Source organism: Opisthorchis viverrini (assembly GCF_000715545.1).
Source record: "Opisthorchis viverrini unplaced genomic scaffold opera_v5_21, whole genome shotgun sequence".
NCBI lineage: Eukaryota > Metazoa > Platyhelminthes > Trematoda > Opisthorchiida > Opisthorchiidae > Opisthorchis > Opisthorchis viverrini.
Window position 1 is genome coordinate 985080 of NW_008751677.1, and position 26676 is coordinate 1011755.

General features: G+C 42.9%; 3 protein-coding genes across 3 annotated transcripts; all 3 read right to left on the reverse strand.

Annotated features, from left to right (window-relative positions):
- Nucleotides 1-6774: 6774 nt before the first annotated feature.
- On the reverse strand, nt 6775-9816 carry T265_01876 (hypothetical protein; the record flags this gene model as incomplete). The annotated part of the gene is made up of 1 exon (XM_009166002.1): nt 6775-9816. The coding sequence occupies one exon, from the start codon at nt 9814-9816 to the stop codon at nt 6775-6777; it is 3042 nt and encodes a 1013-aa protein (XP_009164266.1).
- Nucleotides 9817-9862: 46 nt separating this feature from the next.
- On the reverse strand, nt 9863-21278 carry T265_01877 (hypothetical protein; the record flags this gene model as incomplete). Its single annotated transcript, XM_009166003.1, has 2 exons — nt 9863-10594; nt 21246-21278. The coding sequence occupies 2 exons, from the start codon at nt 21276-21278 to the stop codon at nt 9863-9865; spliced, it is 765 nt and encodes a 254-aa protein (XP_009164267.1).
- A 30-nt stretch (nt 21279-21308) lies between these two features.
- T265_01878 (hypothetical protein) lies at nt 21309-22142 on the reverse strand (the record flags this gene model as incomplete). Its single annotated transcript, XM_009166004.1, has 1 exon — nt 21309-22142. One exon carries the CDS (start codon nt 22140-22142, stop codon nt 21309-21311), a length of 834 nt encoding a protein of 277 aa, XP_009164268.1.
- Between the last annotated feature and the right edge of the window lie 4534 nt (nt 22143-26676).

Here is a 26676-nt window from a genome sequence, read left to right on the forward strand (position 1 = left end):
CCACGATTTGAGGTTTGTGAAGCTTTATCATATTATTATTGTACTTATAGTACCGCATTTGTGGATGTACCTGCATTTGAAAGAATTGATTTTGGGGTTTCGCCCGTAACTCGACGTGGTTCAACAGATTGCTGGAACCAATCTATAAACCTACACTCCTGCCTACGTAAGGGTGAAGCGGACATGGAAAAAAACTACAACTGGCTGGCATTTCATTGAATTTCCCTTCCGCTTCGGGTTTTGTGATTTTATTACTCAGGAAAGTCAGCTAACTCCCGGTTGAACTTTCACATGAAGGACATTCGAAAGGATGTCTTTGACTTCCAACAGGCAAACAGCTTAATTCACACACTCACGCCCACAGGGTCCTGTCCGTCATAGAAACTACAGCCATGGTGCATTCTTTTTTTCGGAAAAAAACCACTTTACTTATAAGTACTCTATCCCGAAGGTCATCGAAGACCTGTATACTAGGCTGCGGATTCCACGTCACAACCAACGACCCACGCAGATTATTTCACAATCACAGAACGTTCTCTGTTTAACACACAGTTTGACCTAGTTAAACTCTCCTTTTTTGCGTAAACATACGAAAGCTGCCTGAAGATTCTCGTCACATTCTCACATCAACAGAGGAAAATGTGACATGCAGCTTTCTATTAGAATGCTTACATTCTGTTTATCTATGGTGCAAAATTCATTGTCATTTTGTGGAAATAACCAGTATTGAAAATCTTCTGGCTGCTCTTTTGATAAATTCTGTACGGACCGCATGAGCCACTCGTGTGAGCTGAGCGAATACTATGTGAACCGACTGAGAGTTTAGCAGTGCCGATGAAAAATTTCACTTTGATCTAAAAACGGTTGCGGGATATGTAAACTTCGCGCTCGCAACTATCCTGTTTGAAAATTCCTCCTTCTGTTCTGGCAAGGAGCAAGTACTGGAACCGAGTTTCGCCCTTACGAGAGCTCATCAGCAGTGCTGCGGTTCGAACTCCGCACGTCTGACATGCGGCACGAGCGTGTTGCCACTAGTCAACTAGCGTACGCTGGACGCACCTGAATTGTCACGTCTAAATGGTCGGTGGCATTCGCCAAGTAAAACGCTCTTATTTCGTGTTATCATGTGTTCAACACTTTAAGATACTTTGCGTTTGAACACGAGAAGAGGAACAAGTATTCGAGGAACTGAAACAGTGTTTGCCAAAAATTCTCTTTTGTCGTATAAGATGACATGATCTGGTATATTTTTAGTGACAGTGGTGGATCAGTTTCTGTCGGAGTAAACTGCAACGTCAATAACAGGATCCGGGGAGGACTCGTTCAAAACGATCTTGTGATGGATCACGGATAGACTTTGCTTGGAAAGAGGGATAGCGTCAGCGACAGATTTCAACAACTGCTTTCTTCAAGTAGAATATGTAACAACAGGCACGCTTGTTTTGTTGCATTCCATCGTTTTCGCAATGGATACTTTAGGTTTAGCTGTAAAATCATTTCAGCGCCTAGCTATCATGTTATTCGAAAGGAGCACCTTGGCCGAACTATTACCAGCATGTCCAAACTTAGGCAGAAGCAATCCAGGTTTCATGGCCGAATCCAAATAAGACACCGTACGATTAGTAAGCTTGCACCCTAACCACTGAGCTAACTCGACTTCGAAAACCACATTAGTTTTCTCATCTACAGACCTGATTTATAGTACACGACACTCTGCCTAACGAAACTGTAGCAATCAAACTCAAGCCTCGGATAAAAGGACCCTCAACAAGTCCTTTATTTCCACCCACCTCCTCCATGTGAACTTGGCTGCCTTCACCGATGACGCTGCTCCTAAATTACGATGACTAAGATCTAATCTAAAACTCCTGCAACTGATTTTCCTTGATGAAAAGCCGCTGAGCAACAGGGGGTCCCAGACTTTTAGTCTGCCCGATGTACAACTTTTCCGACAGTTCATCGAGCGAATACCTCCACAATATTTGCAAGCCTCGAAATGTGAAACTTGACCATCAACGTCCAGTTTATCTAGAACAATGACAAACATAAGTTTGAGAGTGCCACTGTTGAAATGTGTTCACTTTTTCCATGCTCTATTTGTATGATCTTCACATGATAACACATCACGTGATCTGTGTGGTCATGAATGCGGTCGGATCTTCTGGTGTTTTCTGGCGTGAATGCTGTGAGTCGTTGGTAAAAGACTGGCTTGTAGCTCAGAACTGAGATACTCTGAGGATACATTTGTCTATAAATCTAAACTGACGGCTCAAGGATGATACATGGAAGATTTGACACTTTGTAGAGGAAGGGGTAGCGTTTGATTTGACCGTTCATCGTACAGGTACCGATGGATTGTTAGTTTGTACTTTTGCTATGACACGTGCCTTCCATGTGAAACTGGGTTGCCGTAAATTCGGTCACGCTGAGACCGGGGGGTTCATGTGCTGTGATTGCATGCTGGTCGGTCACGGTGTGTTTACGGCCACGAATTATCACCGAACCTACATGTAACAGGTTTTCACTTCAGTCTCGACAATGAGTTCTTGTTTTGACGCGATTCAGACCTTTGTGGCTGCTGGTACTGCGTTGTTTCGATTTCATCACTACGATCGATTCCTTCCACACACATAATTGATCATCCTGGTGAGAAGGCGCGAAGAAGCCGATTCAAGTTAAGGCATTAGGTGAGAGGATTTCTCATTGGAGGCAAAGACAAATGGGAGGAACTTGGAAAGGACCGAGCAAAATCGATCTTTTTTACTGTACTCCATTCAGAAAGGCAATCATTCAGCTAATCCCTAGTTCGAGACTCATCAACCTACTCAACCCTGATGAATCTCCCGACAAATCTTGTTTCTGATTCCTTCTGGTGCTGAAGAGTTCATGAAGAGTTTCAGTTTATACTCAGGCATTGGTTTATCATTATGGGGCGTGCGAGCGAGACAACCTATCGCCCTATCAATATGCCATTATAGTGAAGTGGATGACTTAGTTCGGCTTAAATACCGCACTTTTTGTAAAATAAAACCTATTTACATAGACCCATTGGTGCTTCGGACGAAAATTTAATTCCAAGCACAGAATGACGGTCATCCCGACGGAATTGATCAAACTTGTTCGATGCAAATTCTCAGAGAGTCGAAATTTAACACATTCAGGCACATGGATATCTGTGATGCGAGCAACTATCACAGTTACCAAGCTGGAAATTCCCAATTATTTCAACAGTTGGTATGATATCTTCGTATCTTCTGAAGTATGTGGCTGGTGCTTGTAGGGGGATCGACGAAAGGAACACACAAACAGCATAACTTTGGTTAAGAGGCACGCAAAGCTAACTGCTTTGCTCATGTTATTCCGGGTGTTGTCGATGCCGTGAATTCTTCAGGTGAACTTCGTGATGAATCCGCATCAGGCAATGGCGGGAAGTAATTTATGCCACGGGCAAATCCAACTCATGCCTACAGGTTTCTCACTCGAGTATGGGAAAATACAAGCAACTCCGGTACCCTATTAATGTGTGTGGAACCAGGATATCGAGGATGGTGGACAGTGAGGCATAGAAAACAATGTGAAGAGTGCCCAAGATTGGAGTAACAGGTTCAGGATTGGCGGAATAAACAGAGGTTAGCAGACGACGAACACGCACTCGAGGCATGCCGAACTTTTTGGGGGTGTTACCTAGGGCAGTTTCACACGCATGTCCACAAACCTAAGTACAAAGTGATGAGAGTTTCATCACACGGCACACAAAAGTCCCGAAAGGAAGTCATGTCTGAAACACTTTTTGGGGTCTCATAACATACAGATCACAGGTCTTTGGCCCAAGATATTTACGACCAATTTTTACGAAATGACAATAATTTAAAGTGGTCTCCGAAAGAAGGGCTGAGCGATGGTGTTAAGGCTTATTTTAGCACATTCGGTGATGACAGTAGCCCTGTTCGGTCAGAGTTGAATAGCCACATTTGCGGACTACATTTATCTTGGCAAATCTCCAGGACTATGAAAAAAAGTTACCCCTAAGTTACATTTGGAACCAGATCCGAGCATTTTCTTCGTATTTCGTTATACACATTGTTGCCTGTTTACTGTTTATAACGTTAGACAAACACCGTTTAATCTGTGTCTCTCATATCGATTTCTCACGCCATATTCGACTCCATGTTGTCCGGATACTCTTCTACTCGGTTTTTAAGTCCAGTCACTATTTATCACCATTTTGGTATCTGAATGGGTATTGTAAAACTTTGTTCGTTTTCTGTGCTTGGTTCGGAGCTCAGTTGGTATTCGTATACTCAATTATCGAAAACAATCAATTTCTTATGACTAATAATGTTCGGGCAATCGATGTGTTTATTAACGAGTCACGTGATTCCCTGTTTCTTGTAGACTTGGGACGATCAATAGCAAGGGCCATATGTACCAAATATCAGTCTAAAATTACTTAATCTGTATTGAAACAAAATATGGGACCGGAGTAAAATCGACGGAAAAACGAAACCACATCATTGTAAATTTGACGAAACGTAATATTAACAAGAGGAAGATAGGTGGTGAAGTTTCTACCAGGTTTTAGCAATGATGATAGCCGCTTTCATCTGCAACGGCTTCAGAGTAATGAAGCTCATCTACCGAAGATTGAATCCCGTAATTTTACAGAAGAGTTTCGGCCCAACTCGCCTTGTACCATGCTTTACGCCAAGACCTACACATTAGCCAAAAGGTCGAAGAACCTTCCCCCTCAACCTCATAACTTATGCTGTAATGAGAATGATAATTCCGCGTCTTGAGTGTGGCTGAAATATGACGCGCCCATTTCTTGCTGCCCATTCATTCAACTTGTTTAACAAATAGGTGTTTAGTTTTACAAACCACGAGTCTTACTACTCTCGAACTTTGGGTTTCAATTGTTTTCCGCTTCCCCACTACCTTATAACGGTAGACCATAATAATATGTCATGTACTTGGTTGACTGTTTTAGTTATATACTTAAACCAAAGAATCACATGGCCGTTGTTGCACTTCTGAGATTTCAATTCAAGTGGCACAACATATGAACCCTTATGGTCAAACGTAAAGGAGTTAAGTCTATATTTCTTTACCGAATTTCTGTAGAACCAACACATATTCAAGAGAAACGCATTTTTGATCCGAACTAGTCTTGCCTAGGCAGTAATTCAGGTATCTACATGTCACTGTAAGGGTAATATAGCTCCCAGATATTCCGCAATGCCTTAGAGTACACTATGACCAGTGAGTACAACAGATAGACGCCGGGAACAGGAGTCGAACGGGCAACCTATTACCTACCACATTGGTTCTGCATAGACAGGACGACTTAGGTGCATCCTCATTGATGAACATACAAGATAAGGTGACCTGCAAGGTGTCAAATAATATTGTATCCACAAACGCGAAACGGCACTCTCCTTGAGAAGCGTCAAATGCAGCCAAAATCGTTTTTCTTCGCGTCGTTTGTATTTGCGATTCTCAGAGAGAAAAGCCACTTCATAAGAGCTCTTGTTTACACACCGACGTAATGTCGGGCCTAAAAGTCTAGAAAAATGCCAAGCTCGACGAACAGAACAGCACTTAGGCGGCTTGTCCGCAACACTGCAGTGGGGACAAGACTAACTCGAGATTGTTCAAGCTTCTAGATCAGTTTCTTGACAATAACACAGAGTCGTTCGGACATTGAGTTAACTACACTTGGTCAGTAGATGTTTTAGAGAAGATTGACACTGTTCCCTCGTGTCAAGCAATAGTTACTCCGGTGTACTTTGGGCATAACTTGGCTTCTTAGCTGATTGCATACGTGACCCAGCTCAAACCGAATGTGGCGCGGGGGTCCATCTTCGTAGCCCGACAAATAAATACGGAAACGAATGACACGGGGCTACGAATTTTGTTCCACACTGGGGATTCCTTACCGTGAAGATCCTAACGATATTTGCCTGAGAGTTTTGTAAACCCAAGTATGTATAGTCTCCCACTTAGACCTACCAGTTGGTTCACGCAGTGCTCGCGTATCACGTGAAGAGAACAGCGTAGAGACAAATAACTTGGTGAGTATTAGTCCTTTCACAAATTCACATTGTCCAAAAAAAATAAGCACAAATGTCATGAGAGAAAGCAAATGAGTGAGTGACTGAATGTGGGAAAATATCTGAACAGAAAAACAATGATCAAGGCGAACCACCGACAGACTTGGAACGTAAGAAAAGATAGATCTACACACCTATCGTCGGACAGATAGGTTATCTTGACTCACGTGTCGAGTGCTGACCAATCTGTCTGCGGGATCATAATCCCGTGGCATTTATCGCAGACGAAAGGCATACGGCTACTCGTTAAATAGGCAAGTTTGGACGTAGAAAGCAGAAGGGGGTGGCATGAGTGGCGTAAAAAAATCAACTAGCCTCAGCGGACGACTGAGGTTCAGTGGGACAATAATGCCATTCACACCAAATGACAAGGTTACAGCGCGCATGACCGAAGAGCACCAACCTCAAAAACGTAAGTTACATGCACAAGGAATGAATTTTAATTGAGATTCAGTGAAGCAGTTGTGATGACAGAATCTTTAACCGTAGAACGGCTCACCTGTTCTGTTTAGGATTTTGGGAACTGGCGCATAGATACAGCATCCGAAAGCGAAATCACTTTATGTGCATATGCATTTGTATCTAGTCCACACGGTGTACGGATGACGCAGTTTTCTTTTAGTGAACATTAAGAGAGTGGTACGGGGTTTGAGAAATAACTTCCTCAGATGAGGTTCTCTGCACCACTAACAGGCAGGCCATTTGGGTGTTGATCTTCATCATGCGGTGAATCACAGGCTGCCGTCGGTTTAGGACTCCGTGAAATGTCAGAATCAAAGTCTTGTTGGTCGATTAATCCTGTATTTAGTAGCTTCATCGAATGATCGAAATCCCCATTGGATTCAACTGTTTCTGGAACATTCTTCTCGAGCTGCAAATACCCAACATCCAGTCCATTGATGCTACCGTTATCAGGCATAGGTTCTGCGGACCCTGACTCATGAGACTCGGCCCATCCTGCTTGATCCGGATGCAAGTCGTTGGTATTTTCTTCTGTTGATTGAATATTCTCATGTGCATTGTTGCCAGTTTGATCGGAGTGAGATTCTCCGACTTGCGGTGGTACAGACTCTGCATCCAAATTCGCATCATCCTGCTCAAACACATGTTCCCGTTTAACGAGGTTTGGTTCATCACTATAGTCAGTACTTTCCAAAAAAGGTTTTCCAGCATCTTCCGAAACGTGTTCATTGTACTCGGGTTTGAGTTCTTTTTGGGATTCCTGATGGGCTGAATCTTCCATAGAATCACTCTCAAAGTGCCCCTCACTTTGTTGCACCTGCCGTTCACCTTCAAGTTCGAGCTGTGGACTATTCGCAATTTTTATAAAATCATTTCCGTAATCCGTAGCTTCATCGGGAATTTCCTCGTTGATATCTTCAAACTTTGGGGTATCTTTGGTTTCTTGCTCAAGGACTTGCTCAGAGAGTTGGTTAGCTGAGGTTTCCCGAGGTATATAGTCATCCTCTACGATATCGCGTTCAACATCACTATGCAGGACATCTCCTGCTGGAGTGTGTTGTCCGGGAATCTCGGAATACTGGATATCCAACAGTTCCGGGGTTGTGTCAGCCTGTTGAACGTCTTGGTTGAATGACCCTGAAGAAAACTTTTCAACGTGTTCAGTATCTTGCAGTTGCATAAGAGCACCATCGTCGTACTCAGGAGGTTGTTCGAGATGCTGGATCTCCAGGGTCTCCTGGAACACATCGATGCGCTTTGAATCATCTAGCGTCTCTTCATCATTACCAAATCCTTGTGGAGTTTGTCCAGAGTGCTGTGTATCTGGGGATACCTGGGACACATCTGAGAACCCCGCGAAATCAGCCGGGAATTCCTCAGCGGATTGTTCAGTATATTCTGGCAGAAGGTGATCTGTTTTAATTTCAGACGGCTGCTGAAAATCCTCAGAGTCTATGACTTCTTGAGGTATTTCTTCAAGCTCTGCATTCCTAGCGGAAAGTTGTCCCACGGACTCTTCATTATGTTCAGTAAATTCTTGCAGTAGACGGTCTTGTGTCTCATGTTCAGGCGACTCCTGGAAATGTTCAGCATCTAAGACTTCTTGAGATATGTCTTCAACCTCTTCATCTTTAGCGGGAACATGCTCAATGGACTCCCCAGTATGTTTATCATGATCATGCAATCCGTGATCCCGTACGTCATGTTCAAGCGACCCCTGGAAATGCTCAGCATCTAAGACTTCTTGGGGCATTTCTTCAAGCTCCGCATCTTTAGTGGGAACGTGCTCAACGGACTCCTCGGTATGTTCATCATGATCGTGCAATCCATGATCCTGTACGTCATGTTCAAGCGACCCCTGGAAATGCTCAGCATCTATAGTTTCTTGGGGCGTGTATTCAGGTTCCGAATCTTTAGCGGAAAGCTGCTCCACGGGCACTTCACTACGTTCAGCTAATTCTTGCAGTAGACGATCTCGTGTTTCGTCTTCAAGCGGCTGCTGAAAATGCTCATCAGCTAAGACTTCTTGAGACACGTCTTCAATCTCTGCATATTTAGCGGTAACATCCTCAACGGATCCCTCAGTGTGTTCATCATGATCCAGTACTTCATGTTCAAACGATCCCTGGAAATGCTCAGCATCTATGGCTTCCTGGAGCATGTTTTCAGGCTCTGCATCTTTATCAGGAATATGCTCGGCGGAACCCTCAATATGTTCATTATGATCGGGCAGTAGATGATCCTTTGTTTCCTTTTCGGGTGGTTTTTGGACTGAGATTTCCTGGGATATCCCTTCAGGCTCCGCATCTTTAGCGAAAGGCTGCTCCAGGGGCTCTTCAGTATGCTCAGTGAATTCTTGCAATAGACGATCGTGTGTTTCATTTTCGACAGGCTGTTGGAAATACTGAACATCTAAAACTTGAGACATGTTTTCAAGCTTTGCGCCTTCAGTCGGAAGTTCCTCGATGTGATCTTCAGTATGTGGCAGATGGTCATAATCGCCGCGCTCAAGAGAGTTTTCGGAATCTTGGACACCCGAGATTTCCTGAGATGGGTCGACGTGCTCCTTGTGTTCTGCGGGGAATTTCTCAACAAACTCCTCACCGTTTACCGATTCTCCTTGCAAAATTTCATCTTCTTGCTGTTGTTTCTCAAAATGTTTGACCCCTTCGAGATACTGACCTTCCACTATGTCTGAAGGCTCGTTTTGATCCTCTCCAATTACTTTATCGTGTTCATCACTGGATTCGGCCTGAACATGGGGGAAGATATTTTCGCTCACAGGTTCAAAATCTTGTCCAGTGGCAGTCTCCCGTGTTATCAACCCAAAATCAGCGGCTTCCTCCTTGGAGCTCCCGAGTATTTCTTCGCCACGTTGGGCATCTTCCAAATGGATATGGTCCTCTCCTTTTTCAGCAAATGAATTTTCTACTGTTTCGAAGACCACGGTTGGAGCACACGCCTGAACATTCTCTGTTGCATCATATCGGATGGGAACTTCATCCGCCTGGACATACGCTGTTTCAGAACGAATAAATTCCTCACTTTGAGATTGCCCGTTAAGCTCGGTACCTTCTCCATGGAAATAGTCAACAGTTTCTTTCACGTGTTCGCTGTCCTCTTGTGTGAAAGCCTCTTCGTGTATGTGCCCAAGGTCCTGCTCTGAATGCGCTTGTCCGGCAGAATCAGCGCTTAGTTTTTCGATAGATTCAGGGATTTCTTCAGCAGATTTCTCAAGTTCCATAATAGGCTCGATATTCTGTTCACGCGATACTTTCTGTTCGATGTGTTCAGTATGCTCCTCGTGTTCCTGTGTCAATCTCAAGTTCCATAATAGGCTCGATATTCTGTTCACGCGATACTTTCTGTTCGATGTGTTCAGTATGCTCCTCGTGTTCCTGTCGTAAGTCCTCCGCATTCAATATCACGGGTTCGTCTTCTTCTTCATGCAAGGCTTCTGTCATCGGACTTAACTCAGGAACGTCCTCGACAGCTTTATCGTTTGAAGTCACAGATACCAACTGTACTGCAGCAAACCCACCTGGAAGTTCTGCTTTTATTTCAGGTACTACTTCTTTGTGTTCCGGGACGTGACTCGGTTCCACGTGGGGCATTTGTGCTGACAGATGCTGAGCGGCAACCGGAGTAACAGTTTCATCATAATCCATCACATCCCGCATTATCTCTTGTCGATCCTCCAAACGCTGTACCTCTTCAGCTGTTTCCCCTATGAGTCCTGTTGACCGGTCTTCGGTCCTGACACGCTGCGTCCTGGACGGCATTGTACTGGATCTTGAGACACGAGTACCAGTCTCCTGATCATCTGTACGCTGCCTTCGTAGGCTACCAAATCGGCGTGGCTTTTTGACCTTCGGTTTCGCCTCGTCATCTTGTTTGCGGTGAAAAATCCGAGAGAGAGTTGAACCCATACTGTGAGCAGGCAACCACAATGTCACAAATGCGCAATGTGCGATACACGTGCTCAGCTTATAGCTCTGCCGATGCCAGCCAACCAGTGTAGGCTGTCGAGATTGGCCAATGGAAAGTAGCCAATCAAGTGATAGCTTGACAGACACGCAGCCTGCGCCACAGATACGCTGGATCAGAACAGGTTGTGGGACGGTGACTAAAATACGGGAGCGTGCATTAGGTATACAGCGTAAAGTAGTTCAGCCCCCTAATAACCCTTCAAGGAAACCTATCAAACCGAACCAATCTTGTTCGCGTGAATGACAAATTAACTTGGTCTGCCTAAACTTTCGCGTATCGTAGATGTTATCAACCCAGCTACTCATAAGTAGGCACAACGAACAAGACTATCAGTAGTCAGGACAACAGGCCAGAGGCGATGTAAGTCACTCGTAACGTCTTTCGTAACTTGCTCCACAATGACTTTCAGTATGATCTCACTTGACGGTAGCCGTTTATTTCACTAGTTTGTTTTTCCAAACTGTCCGTAAAGTTATTTTTTCTGGCTTCTGTTTGACTACTAGAGCGAAATTCTCAGTTGAGACTCCAAATATTTCTTAGTCCGCAGGTATTCAGCATGCGCTGTTAACTTTCCCCATAGAATTCTTCAGTTTTTCGTCCAGGTCAACAGATTTTCGCTTTCTTAGAGCTCATTTAAACTGAAACAACAAAATTTCCGACGATTTTCAAGAGCCTGCTGACCGAGCACAAGATCGATGTTGAATTGGCACGTATAGGCCCCGGAACATAGTTTTTCCACGCTAAATTATGTGAAAGACCAAGGGGTAATCGCAAAAATCACAGCACCCCAGCATGTCCGGGTCTTATGAAAGGTAGTGTCTTTTTTCCACGCCTTTTGAGGAAACAAGCTGCCCTCACATATTGCAGCACCCACACACTTCCCCTCTGTTTCCCATCCATGGTGTAAAAGGGCTTGAGTTATGCTTTGTGGGATTTAGGATGAGCTTACTTACGTATCCTCGGTCAGGCAGTTTGAAAACGAACTAACTGGATTAGATTTAAAATGATCTTTGTAGCTATTCAGTACACATAGAGACACTGTCAGTTTGAAATAACGCTTTCCATACCTGCTCTTCACGGGAATGGTTGCTAGCAAGATATCCTGATATACAAGTTAACCTCAAATTTTTCTTCCTTTTCGAACCAAATGATGTCAGGTTACCACAAAAATGGAATTTTATACCATGAAGATACCTACACTTAGACACCAGCTTTTGTAAATTCTGTCTTGATTATTGACGGGTCCAAAAGCATAAGGCATCGTTGCACATGCGTGGATCTCGACCGGTTTTTATCGCGTCACTTACGTAACCCATTGGCTTCCGATTTATATTGTCGCACGGAATATCCGGTAGCGACCTCCCATTCTTTGGATTGATCTGAAAGTCCTTCATCAAAACACTTTTTCCACCTTCTGGAAAGTCATGTGCGATGTAATGTGAGACCGATTCGGCACTTGCTTGTTGCAGCAAGATATTTATTTTTTTATTCGCCACGAAACAAACGAGTTCTCACCCTAAAGCATCTTTCTTAATCTCTTCTATTTCGTGTTTGTGCACCAACATCTAGGCATATCTTTTTTTCTAGTGGTGCAGCTCACACTTTGTTGCCCCTCGTCCAAAAAGATGACACTTTTCCCGTATCTAAATGATCTGTTCCGGTTTCGCTCTTCTTGGGCCTCATCAGAGATTCAGTTAAGTCTCTCGTGAAAACCATATTGATTTGCAAATGAGTGTATTTCCCACTTGGGTTTAAGTAGGACATAAGGTTGACCGAACCTCGGGGACTGCGCCCAACTGATGACCCCCAAGAGGGGCGAACCCGGTCGTGGGCTGTCGAAGAGATTTCAGCAACCATGTGAGTAGTTCCCCTAAGAACTTCATTATCACTAACCGATACCGCGATATCTCGAATATCGTGCCAACTGAAACATGAGGCGGCCTGTGTGCGGGGCATTCAGTTGTAGAATACCATAAAGCGAGAGATTCAGTTGAGTCTCTCGTGAAAACCAAATTGACTTGCAAATGAGTGTGTTCCTCGAGAGCTGGGACTTTGTTTGACAAAAGCCTGTGTTATCAAGCGCTTGTTGCCTACACCTGCTGGCTTCAACTCAATAGGGATATCTGTGCATCTTGTCCCTACCTTGTCAGCCACTGTGGAGCGGACCCAGATTAACAGCCTGGCTAAACAGTGACGGTACAAACTTTCCTAGGTTAAGTAATGCGAGGCTGTGATAATACATCTGTGTAATACATCTGTGTAATACATCAACCGCACAAAGGCACTATTTTGACAGTCTGTTCCACTCTGATGGATTCGTGTCGGAAATAGAATAACGACGTGACATAGGGAATTCGATTCTTTGGTTCATGCACGTTTATTTGTGGAATCCAAAGCTGTATACTGGGTGATGCGTCGGCAGTGAATTTCATGTGCATTTACGCCGTTACTTAATACAAGAACACGCCAATCGATAGCGCATGGGCTGACACTGAATGATGGTAATGCAGGTTGCGCTACAATATGTGCAGCGGACACTCTCTAAGCACATAGGCCACTCGAAACACCAAAACAAACCAGAAAGAACGTGTCTGTGGGTTTCTACATGGCTTAAGATTTGGTGAACCGCTGTTCCTAGTTCCTTAAACTTTCACCTTAACTCAGCGTAGCAGGCTTAATTGAAATTGTTCAGCTGTAGCGTGGTGTCTAATTGACATGCCACCTGTAAGAAGCACGAGAGCTGGGATGCCAAAGTCTAGACAGGGGAATCGAGAGGGAGGCTTATAGACAAACCCAAATAGTGTTGCTAGGATACATTCGTCAAGTTTCCTCCGTATCATTTGATTGTGTGGCTTTCAACTTTACTAGCTGTGCTTAATCTTTAGAATTTGTGCTATTCACTTTCCATAATATCTTCGTGGCATTGGATAGTCAAAGCGGATAAAGAGGTCAAAAGGTTATCCATAGGGACGAAGTTTCGCCCTCGTCATACACTCGTGCAAGTGCTGAAGATGAGTGCACTTATCACGTGGATTATTATGGCACCTTCAGCAATCCACTGAACAAAAAGTTTGATAGGAGGATAGAGTACAGCCATGGTGCCAATAAAATCGAGTCTATTCCAACAGGAGGATAAGATAACCATTTCGAAATTAATCAATGTATAGTGAGGCCATAAATATGCAAGGAAGTTGACACTGCACCAGGATCGCCTTTGCTTCTGATGCATAGATCACTGAAATCCTAACGCATTACAACTTTTTACGGGTGAAACACTTTAGCCACACTCACAGTGCCTTTTATTAAAAAAAAATGAAAAACTTGTTCTCCGTCTTCGCTGGTTTCGTGTCTGTCACAAGCCAAGTTGATGTGATCCTAGCAGCACTGGTAAATGTTGACAGGCGGCTCAATCGATCGGCGGCATAATCATGAGAAGTATCAAGTAGAAGTCCGATTTGTCAATCTAATCATTCGCATCACTCTAGCGTGAACGCGTGCACCTATCCAGAAGTGATCGTTCAGGCTCGTCCAGTGTGCGTTTGGGGGTAGTGGTAACACGCTAGTCTCGCATGTCGTATGTCCGGGGTCGAGTCTCTGTCAATGCCAGGGATATTACTTCTGATCAGTTCTGGTTAGGGTGGAACTTGAGTCCAGTTCTCCCTACCTCCCACCTGAATGGTCTCACCAGGACAGGGGAGACTATTGAAGCGGTGGTAGGTTTTACGGATCTCGAAATTACATGCAAATAAGCTATGTATTTATGTGTCAGGGTTGGCTGCCACTGGTTTTTTTGAAGGTTTCGGTTATGCGTCAGATGACAGCAAAGTAATTTGTGGTTATCCGGATGTTGTGGCACATACATTCAAACACGAGTGGTATGCAAGAGTTTATTATGTCACAAAATTCTGACCAATAGAACCTTCGAGGTTAAGGAATTGTCCAGAATACGCCAAATGATCGATCTTCATACAGTGACGATCTATTGGTAACTGCATATTTCCACAAAACGAATGCTCTCTAAATGTGGAAACATTCCAGGTAGGAAGCAAGTAGGAAAATTTGTTACAAAAATGGACTAATCACGTTGTAGATCAAGCTAGTTACGAAGTTCGTCGGTCTAGATCTAATACTGCGGCAATTTGGTAAAACTAAAGTTCTCAATTTTAAGCCAAGGCGTGATGTTTACTCTCCCAGTCATGGAAGAGATTTAGGATCGGCTATTTTTTATTTGTGCAGATTTTTCTTTAAATTATAAGCAGCTTGCCAAGTCGTAGGGATTACCAACTGTTTGTGATTTTTGTGTGAATCCTTTGATGCAATGCAACCAGATTTTCCCCCCACACACACAGGGGGTTTATCCTGTGACCCAAGAGATTACGCGTCAGTCTATTGGGTCATTCATAGGTGGCAAAATTAGTCGGTTAAACTCTGTCATTACATTCACAAGTGGATGTGTCCCGTATGAATTGAAGTAAGTCTAGCGTCGCGATTTGTATTCTAGGAGCTAACAGTTCTTCTCACTCGGCTGGAATAAATTTCTGAGATCCGCATATGAATGCATTGGTCATTTCGTGATGCTTTGGAAGGCCTAACACTTCATCATATCAACTTTTGGCTAAGCAAATTGGGATGAAAACAGCATCTGCTCTTAATATCTTTATCTGGACTCTAAGTAAGATGAAAAGTGTACACGCATGGTGGCTGAAATATGTGCTGATCTTGCTAATGCACGTTTCGTCAACGATCGAGATTATATTGTCAGTACCTACACAGCGACTTACCACTGTACCACGATGTATGTCTACACCACTGGACACTGATGATGAAAATTCGACTAATGATGAAATGTTTTCACCAGGTTGACAGGGTCCGGCCACTATTCAACTACCACGTCCTGAGCTACCCAGGAAGCATATACATATGGGGTACAACAGTTGGTTCAGGCTACCAATGGATAGTCGGAAATTTTCATTCGACTGGTCATCGACCTTGGCATAGGACAACATAATTGCCAACGCGGTTGCAATTTCCTCGCTGGGCTAAAAAGATTCACATATTACACTACTCATAATGCACAAGTAGCTTGGAAAGAACGAAACGATGGACCTGGTTCCGACGGGTGACCCGCCCACATGTGGACTGCCGCCATATCGTGTGGGGAGTTGACCCACTGATCACATTGGCATCACATCACTGTCCTTGATGAACAAGGCTTATCATCGGACCGCTGAGTTGTTATGTGAATGGTCAGCCAATCGTTGCAGTAAATAGACAAAAAGTGATCTTGGTGAACATCGCAACCCAGTGCAGCTTATGAAATAGCTGATCTCAGAAGGACACTCAGATCGAGCCACTTAAATATACAGCTCCTTTCGCAAAAGGGAATACGAAGAAGCAAACTACTGAAGGTAACCATCATATGTAAATAGTAAAAGGAATAAAAAATGTGTCCAGTGAAAACAGTCCAACCAGGATAGGATGAATCCAAAGCAGAAAATAACTTAAATCCACAGCTTCTAATTATCAAAGCAGTTCGGCGTTATACGTAAGGTCATTACTTGTGTGAAACCAGAGTTTCAATTATACTGCGAGCCATTATCAAGATTAATATGGAAAAGCTGTACAGACCAAAGATTGAGTAAAGTAGTTATACCAGCTTGTTACTTTTATAGTTTGTTTTGGTTGGGCTGAATTTTTCCTCTATTGATGGCGGTACTTATGAGGTTAGGGAAAGTAGCCCACTGATGATCTTTGAGGACCATCGATTGAACCACTGTGTAGCATTCACGTGTTTGAAAGCTCAATTAAAAATAGCGCAGTGATAGCGAGACTAACGTGAATCTATGGTTTATAATATTTTCCACTGAATATGCTGCCTAAAAGTTTCCCCATGTTTAATTTCTGTAGATGCAATGGAAACTTTTTCCGTTGTAATGGGTGTATTCACAAATTTTGATCAATCTTGCTTCGTAGATGAACACCAGGTCACACGTACACACTGTTGTGCACTCGTCTATGAATTCAAGTGGTGTCACTTTGGAAACTCAGAACAACTCTGGTCTATAGCAAACCATAATTACAGTTGAGTTGTGAGGCGAACTCCGGAAAACCAAGCCCTGTTATCTGTCATGGTGAAGTGAGGTGAAACAAACTGCAATCTTGTGGGATGACTCAGTGGTTAGAGCGCGAATTTACTGACTGGAAGGTCCGTGCTTCAAACCCGACCTCTGCCTCTTGACTTCCCCTGTGGAGGCTTGGGCAACCTGGCAGTATCCAAGCCCTCGTGCTTCCTTTCGGGCAACAAGGCAGCTAGGAACAGCTAAATAGCCAACTTATGAAAAAACGCTTCATCTTGTTATATCCATCAAGCACGAAAAAATAAGTCTTGCGTAGGCCTTTGCTGATACCGGAGCGCCCAAATATCTACATATTAGTGCTGTAATGTGAATCCGATAATAACCTTTGCATCTTAAGTAGTGAATTACGGAAAATCCAAAATTCATGTCTTGGTCATTTTAGGTCCTTACGCTATTTTCTTCCTACCTCAAGCTTGTAAACCACAATTTACTATTTTGAATAAGTTTGGATACGAACGAACATGGAATTCGCTATCAAGCTAAGAATTGTGCTCGCCAAAGATGATAAACCACATGGTGAATCTGTAGAAGCTGCGGTTGAACTGGTCAGGCGAATCACTATCACTGTTTTTGTATTAATAAAAGTCATCTCTTTGAACACTCACGCCCAACACACAGCATGCTGAACCCCCAACATAAAAGGACGAATAAAAAACAGAGGAACCGTGAGACCTTCAGAAGTTTATGAAATTGTTTGACCCATCGAAGCGGTTACTATTTTTGGTAATCTTGTTGCAGGCGGTCCGCCAACTTTTGATCGGAGATGACCAGCGCATGAGGGCAAAGTGGTGCACCGTGTTTGAAAATTCCGTGATGTGTAGGCGAGTACTCTAGCAACTCTATGTAACAGACTCTTCCATTCTTCCGCGTTTCATGACCTCGTCCCAAAAAACTTCCGGACCAATGGTTTTGCCGCCAACCAAATCACTACTTTATGGTTTTACTACCATACCTTGGTTGGGCTCAGAAATCTTCAACGAGTTAGCCAAGTTGAATAAACCAAGTCAATTATGTGTACGAGGGGCCATATACAGCGGCTAGCCGTTTCCCTGAAATGAATTACTCATAGGGTTACTGGAGAGGTTACTGGAGGTTAAACAACCAGTTCCGATCTGCTTGGAGCTCATCAGGTTGGCACAATCCCAATTCTCCGTTAACCATATGGTCTGCTGGAAAACCAAATTACACAAACCAAATTCACAGAATACGCCCATTTGCACACTAGTCTGGTCATATATGTAAGAATAGTTACACACGACTTCACGGTGACTTCACTGATTGATTTATCCTGTTTCTGATTTCATGACGGTACAGTCATCCATTCAAGATAGCGCAAAACAAGTGAATTGGTGCATCACGACCTTTTTTGACCCTTTGGCTCTGAAATATCAACCTTAATTAATATTATCTGTCATTGGAAATGATAGGTCAGTAAAGCAGCAGTGAAGCAGTGACATTGACCAAACGATCGATATCATGAGCACTATTGATCTTGTCCTCAGTAAGTCTTACTTCTGTTTATTTTACGTCGTGTCCGACTTAGCAATGTAGGTCTCCAGTCATGTGATGATTTTTGTGGTGCCAGATGATATAGTTCATCATAAATGGAGCTGATCAAGTCCCCCCACTGTAATTATTTAGTTTGCTGCCTTTGGAACAGTGAGGCCAAATTGAAAGAAAACGTTAAACTTTGTGATCAAACGCCGTACTAACCCCACTCAAGAACTTTGAAGAGGAGATACATTGTTAAGGAAACATTTTGTTTATTTTTTAGGAGCGACCCCTGGAAAAAGTGATGCCGATCCATAAGAAAGCTTTTTTGTGTGAATATGCCCTCCCAATATACATTATCGCTGTCAAATGGATCTCGAACGGAGGTAGAAAGGAAAAAAGAAACAACAAAGTTAGCAAAATATGTCTGGATCTCGGATATTTTAAACACACAGATCGTTTCACCACTCACCACGTAGCGTTCTCAAGCAGCTTACGTCGGTATAGCGCATCTGAAGCATATGTGGCAAGTTTCGTGAACCAGTCACCTGTTAGATTAAAACGCTTTAACTCTTTTCAAACGTCAAAATGTTTAACCATTCCTCAATAACCCCAAAAATGAAAAAAAGTAAAATTCCTAATGTGGCCAATAGAAAACAAGGGATTGGTCACAGTAATGAGAAGAAAATACATGGTTATGCCGGAATCACACCCTCCACTGAATCTCTGGAAGATGACTCCTGGTTGGAAAAAAACAAAGTATTTCCCGTCCAAATGACCACATAAATTGTGCTGATTTCTATGGTTCCCTATCCTCACATTCCTTGTTTGTTTATGGGTACTGGGGTAGCATAGTTAGTCAAAGATTATAAAAGTATCTGACAAATGGATTCTTTACACGCGAAAGGTCGTGATCTGCAATCAGGTGGCCGAGAAAGACACAGACACGTCGGTAAAAAAAGACTCAGTATTCACAAAAGCGAAAATTTAGAATTCTCTACGAAAAACAGGTCTCGGCAGAAATCAAATATTGTCGAAATTACCATAAAGGAAACTACTCACAAGGCTACTGAAAACGCTTCGACAGCCCACGACCAGTGTCACCCTTCTTGGGGCTCATCAGGAGGGCGCAGTCCCCAAGTTTCCATCAACCTTATGTTCTACTTGAACCCCAATTGGACTGTTTTCGAGAAATACACTCATTTGCAAATCAATATGGTTTTCACGAGAGACTCAACTGAATCTCTCTTCTACGCTATTCCTTTATGAAAATTTACTGCGATATCTCGAATATCGTGCCAACTGAAACATGAGGCGGCCTGTGTGCAGCACATTCAGTTGTAGAATATCATAAACGAGAGATTCAGTTGAGTCTCTCGTGAAAACTGATGAAATTACTTTTTTTCACTTGGTCATTCTAATCAACACGAGTGAGGATTGCATTCCTTTGCATCCTAACACTTTTCTCCACAAACGACTGCTTGTCTTACCAAACTTCAGTTCTAAGTGCGAGGCTGCTGAAATTAGTTCAAGTTCACCTAGACTGCGTACGTATATATCCCTAGTGTTAAGAGCGAATTCAGTCATTTAGGGCCCTCTTGTTAGATCGACAATATGGAAAAAATTCACCTCCCGAATGACATTCAGTTCAACGACTGCAGCATGCGCTGGTCAAGTTCTGGTCAAAGAAAAACATTTGATGCGGAACATGAAAGGAATTCAAGATTAATATCAAGTGATCGGTTGAGGAAGCGATGGAGATTACTGAGCATTCTTGCCTCGACAGGGTCTGTGACTGAAAAACATGTGGAAGGGGTTTTAGATCAGCCCAGCTGACACGGATGTCACTGGGGGAAATGATAGGCAGAGTTGTTTCAGATGCGAAGCATATGGCTCAAGCCGACCCAACTGAACGCACACTCTAACCTCAAACACTGCCATACCACTTGTAGACAACCGAAAAATGTGAACGACAATCTAGGGAAACCAATAGCTGAGTTGTAAATAAGCAGCTGTACAAGGGTTCACACCTGGTGCCAATTTCCACTGAATCCCTCCGACCGGTCGGCCATTCGTAATAGAAATGCACACTTGGCAGTAAGAACTTTAACCCGACATCTACGTCACGTAAGTGTCTGTCTTTCACCTTGGATAACCTGGTTAAGCTTTCGCATCAAAAACAAAGTTCGCCCAGTGATACTTTCAGTGATGGCTTGTCGAAAATTCCTGTAAGGTTTCGGACATCTTACTGGTAGGACTCTTGCTAATACAGTGCCTGCATAGAATCCACCGATGACACCAGAAAGTAATGGGAGCAAAACTGTTCCAGTACATTACAGAAACGACGAGAATAATCTAAAATTTTGTCGAAAAATTTGTTTTATTGTAGAGAACTCCGTGCTGAGCTTCGTTTTGTCTTGTGTAGACTACCCATGACAAACGGCTTTCGTTTATAAATGCCTTGAATGGGACGCTTATCTACTTGAAAGTGTTGAAGTGCAGGCAGACCCACAGAAACTGAGGAACTTTCCTATTTGACTGTTCTTGCAGTAGGACTCCTTCATTTGCGATCCCATTGTTCGGACAGTTTTACCATGCTACCATGCCTAGTGCATGGTTTTGAGCATTATATACAACAGATGTATGTACAGATGTATGTACAACAGATGTATGTTGCCATATTCCACAAAGATGTATTAAGACTTAAGATGATGAGACGAGCTAGAAGAAATGCATCAGTTTCTAACCAATCAAGTACGTCTAAAACTTACCAGTATTGAACACAAGGAATCAATAGGAGCAGGACAGTATTTCTAGCATGCCGTTTTGGTCCACCATTCTGAATCTGTCAAGGTGTAAATTCCGAAATTCGGCTTAGACTAATTCGAGAATGTTCACCACATGGTGTCAGTATTAACAGTTAAGACGACCCTTGGAGGATAACACTGATTTTTTTCCCGTAAAATTGAGCCACGAGAGATGAAGTCACTTATACTGTTTATCATTTATTTGCAAACAATGTGAGAAAGTCATGGCAACGGAAGGGAAAACTAACTTCAAACATTAGAGCAGGTGGTAGCGTTTTCATTGAATGTCATGGGACGGACATCGGTACCGATCAGTATCCGCTTTCCTCGCTTGTGTACTCATCAGATGCTTCAAAAGATCTCAGATTTCGCCGTGCACCACGCGGTCTAATGAAGTTTGTTTGCTCACACACATCTTTCATTTCTGGTCTCCGCATCATGACCTTGGATTCTACTGGGCGTTGTATGCTCAAGGAATAGCCTCTTATCTCGCCAGTTCTAGATTGAACTAGGTAGTTCTTTTCCAGCCGCAAGTTAGGTTTTTCCGGAATCTCCATTCTGCGGCTTGCGATTAGAATTTTTCTCATATCATTACCTTCACGCAACTTTATTTTCTTTATCCGAAACCTACTGGCATGATAAATCCTTGAATTAGTAGGCCTTATGACTTCTTCAATCACTTGCCTGACGGAACATTCACCGGATTCCTCTGCGTTGTCTCCGATTGGCTGGCTAGGAATAGGTTCTGCAAATCCTTCGTCCTCGTCACTCAGTCGCTGCTCTTTCTCCATACTACTTAGAATTTGCATAATTTTTTGAAACGGTCGGTAACGATTATGATTGGGTATGTCTTCCTCTCTGGTACCGAAACCCCCATAATAAATTTGCATAAAATCGGTGACATCCGAATGTTGTCTGACCCTTGGTCTGTTTTTGTGTATTGTTGCCGCAGAGCCGTCGAACTGTTTGTGTGGACCCACTGCATTTTCTACTCGACTCGCTATCCCTTGGTTTGCTCCATTTATCTTTGGCGTTTGGTTGCTGTCTTCCAACGGTATTCTTGCGCATCGGGCAGACATTTCCTGGTCTTCTTCCTCCCCCGAAACTAAATCCGAGTCTTCCGTCTGAGACGGTGTATTTCCCATTGCGCGCGGCGTTTCAGTTAGTTAGAGTATTCCGGACGCGACTTGCGCCTTTCTGTTAGATTTTGTTTTTATTCATCTGTGTTTTGTTATCAATCAATGGCCATGCTTAAAAAATCAATGCTTTCACATAACATTGGAACGACAATCCAATCATGAGCCGTTCATCTCTCTAGCCATTGACAATGCAAGTGGCATCCTTCAACTGACTGGGCGTTTACCTTATAAACTGACATTGGGTGTGCACACGCCCACATTCTGCTTTCAGGTTGTATTACTGAAAGCTTGAACTCCGATTTGAGAATATAGTATTCCTCCACTTGAGGAAGCATCTCATGGCAAGTACAAAAATGGAGAATTCACGCTCACATAAGTGCAGAACATCTTGTAGAACCTAGTAGAATCTAATTGGTTAACTCGTCCATGGTGTGTCAGAGATGATGGAGAAATAATGATGGTTCTTCTGCGAATCTTGACTAATGAAAATAATTTGAAGTTTTCTCAGAAGGGCGTCTTTCTGCAGTTCAATTGGCTAGTTTTTTTTCGGCTGATTCCTGTTTTAATGTTGCAAACTCCAAACTGAAATAGATGCGTTTCCGCGCTTAGAAAATGTTTTGCTTCTTGTCTTACCAGTGGAGTGCGCACCTGATTGTTGTAACTCTGATTTGTTCACATTTACGAATGTATTTGCACTTGTTCTATAAATCCAGAGAGATGACAAATTAGACGGGTATATCAGTGGGGTATTGTCCGAGCTATTCTTATGAGGAAGACGAAACCTCACGAACAACAGCCATAACAATGGACCATTATTCAGCAGCGCTTGGCAGCACATCAGGTGAATTCATCTGTCAGAAAGGTTTTGAAAAACTTAACCCAATGGAATGAATGCACTCTGGCTAATACAGACCACAACTCTTTGATTCTAACTACTAAAGGAATCCTCAAATTGCATTTGAACCTGTCTACCGTGTTTTTCCCAAGCCGTCATGATTTAGCGTTTTGCGTTTTGCTCCGTAACCCTCAGCATTACGAGTGTTCATGGAAGGTTTTCCTTCAATAATGATCGAAAAACCGAGGAAAACACTCAGCCACAAACATTTGACCGATTTCCTCCTGAGAGTTGACCTGACTCATGAGTATGAATGCGAAATTCCCCAGTTCTTCAACGTTTCCCTTAGCTTTATGACTTCCCTGATACAGAGTATATCAAAACGGCTAAACCGGTATATTTATGTAACTAAAATGACCTCAGATTGGTAGACGAGGCTTGGTGGGAGGCACTAAGATATTTGTTCCTATAGACCGGGAACCACTTTACAACAAGAATTTTTGGGGTGAGCACAATAGTTCTTCGATAAATCCGGCCTTTTTGGCCAAATCACTGAGTGCTCAGCGGGGAGGTCGCTGATTTGAAGCACTTTTGACATTCCTGAGATGTACGTAGCTGGTGATTCTCAATAAGGATGCTGTTCAGCATAGACTGGTTTCACTTGGCTCCCAAAAGTTCCGTTGAAGAAAACGAGTATGCTCATACTATGAGGACCCTTGTTAGAGAGAAACTGCCATATTCGCATGGTATGATACTAGTAAACCGAATGCAAATCGACCAACATTCCCCTTCTTAGAGAGAAACTGCCATATTCGCATGATATGATACTGGTAAGCCGAATGCAAATCGATCAACATTTGTGATTCTGAGGACGATATTTCGTACGTCTCAAACCAAATTTGCAAACCGTTTAGTTGTCTTGAGACATAATTAATCGAGCAGGAATTAATCTATTTAGCCAACTTGTCTACATGTGACGGTCGACAGCGACGCCAGCATTGATTTGGAGGGCCCGCTCCGCGATCCGTCAAGGGAAATTTCAAAATAGACTTCAAAACAGCTTGCTCCATGTGGAGCAAAATATGATGATGCTGCACCCGGAATATTGCGAATTGGTTATTGCGCTGCAGTGAATTGCAGTCTTTATTTGCGAGCATTCTTAGGTGGGTAACTTTTACAATATGCCAAAGGTGTTTATCCCCATCCGGACCACCTATGAACCGGATGTTGGTAAATTTGCCTTATCTTAGTAGATAGTCTGAATCGGCTGCAGTTCAACCTGGATCACCGCTTTTTTTCCCCAGTTGCTCAGGTGCTCATTTGATCGGATAAATCAAGACTCGTCCGGTCGTAGCGATGAGTAATCAGTATTCACCCGGGAAGGAGCCCTCCCTGGTGAATTGACGGCACCGAATATAACCGTCACAAGGAGAGATCACCATTCAGAAGGGAACCGTCTGTGACCTCATTACTACTGCTCCTGTTCAATCGTTTTTGTGATTTTGGAGACTTCCCACTACGAGTTTTCTCTGCAGCCGAGGTAATCTGGTGAAACAGCTAGGCTGATAAATCAAAGTAGAAGGATAGGCTAAAGGCAGATTAAAGCAATAACAGCTCAGTGGTTACTTCAGCGCTAGTAAACTAAGCATTCCTAAAAGCGGTGGAGTAACACAAGATCATTTCACGTGTAAGGATTGAAGCGATCAACCAGAGTAAAGAAGGCGGAGCATGAATAAAATCAATTAATCGTAACAAAAGACATGAAAAATTCATTGTTACGTGTGGATGCAACGGCAAAATGGAGTTCCATAGACCAAGAATCACAAGCATTTCTCATTCTAGCCTCCTTTGGCTTGCTGATTATCAAGTCCCTTTTGGTTTGGGCTAAAAACTATCAAAACCCCAGCCCTCTTAGAAGTACCGTTAATAATTCGATCCATACATTCCTCCACTGGTCTCTGATTCATCAAAAAATGTCACTTCATCAATAGACCAGCTTGTTTGTCCCACAACAACGTCTCCTAGCGGCAGAAGAATGGATCGAAACCAAAGAAATATCAAATTCAAAAGCGTGATTTTCGAACTACTTTTATTTAAAAGCAGTAGTCTATTAATAAGGTCTTTCAGACATCGGTGTTCTGGCTGGGTCCTCGTGACTTCACATACCACACGGATTTGCACAGCATTACTTGGTTAGCTTAATAACGTAAATTGTATGCTCCCATTTAAGATTGCTCCATGCATATTTTATAGTATATTGATGAAGACTGTTCCACGCTGTAGAGAGAATAGGATATTAAAAACGGCCCAAAAGTGCTTATCAAATGTCACTGGGGTGAAGAAATTTGGTGTTTAAAAATGAAGCATCACAATAACGAATATAACTGTTACCAAATATAATAAAAAACAAATGAGCAGAGTCCCATTGCTGATTACTGTAAGCAAGCTTTAGGCTAATATTTGATATCTTAGCTGATCCGATCTCTTGCTGAACCCCGTAATGCGTCTCAGTTCTTTTATCGGAGGATCCCTTTTCTCACTAAAACATGCTCCAGCTATAACTTCTGTTCAAACGATTATGTAATCCCGGAACAGATGAGATTATTTTTTACTACATACATATCTGTCTAATACTTCCCATTGTTTCTCACAATTGTAATGTCTTCAATAGCTGGTATCGGCTTAGCCACTAGCTGTTTAGCAAAGACGGCGGATAGCCTTGGCATCACCGCGAGTACTCAGTTCTACACGTGAACAAAATCATTCGGCTGCAACATGCTTTCGGTGTCTAGCTGCCACGCTGACCGAAGGAAGCACGAGAGCTGGGATACTTGAGGTTGCCCGAGCCTAGACAGGGGCAGCCGAGAGACAAAGGTCGGGTTCGAATCAGGGACCTTCCGGTCAGTAAATTCGCGCTCTAACCACTGAGACATCTCACCCCCATTTCTATATGACTTTGATTTGAGAGACATCCTAGCAATTGATCATTTCAAAAAAATGTACTTAACTTCAAAGCAAAATAAAACTTTATGAAATTAGAGGGACCTAAGCAAGTGAGCATAACCTCTACCGAATATTCAGTAATAATTCATGTTTTATTGTGACAATGCCTCCCTTTCAAATATTATTTTTGTCAAGATTCCTAATCGCTTCTGCTCACGACATTCATGAATCAATCGTTTATACTGATTCGGATGATTAAATCTGCCGACAGTTGTTTCTCATCATTCTGACGTGACATCAGTCTATTCTTTTTCTCATATATATTGATTTTGAATGTGCGGAGTGTGTACACAGATCAAATTGAAACACTGTGCTCTTTCCTGACAGGAGCACTTGAGAATGTCTAGAATTTTTTGGTAGATGCGTAGAGGTGACCTATATTTACCACTCTATCAATAGGAAACACACCAAAAGGAGCTTGTCTTGTGTAACTAAGTTGAATAATTGTCCTTCGAAGTGACGCTAGTGATATTTTTTAAAAGATCTTAGACCAATTTGTTGATTGGTAGCGCTGCGTTAGTTTTTAACCTTAGCAATTTTTGACAAATCTCTATCATAGTTTGATTTGACTAGATCACATTATGCTGGAAAAACTGCCTGTGTCAACTTTGAAAAAAAACCCTTTCGGTGCCATACCACCACAAGGAAGCACGAGGGCTAGGATACTGCCGGGTTGCCCACGCCTAGATAGAAAAATCAAGA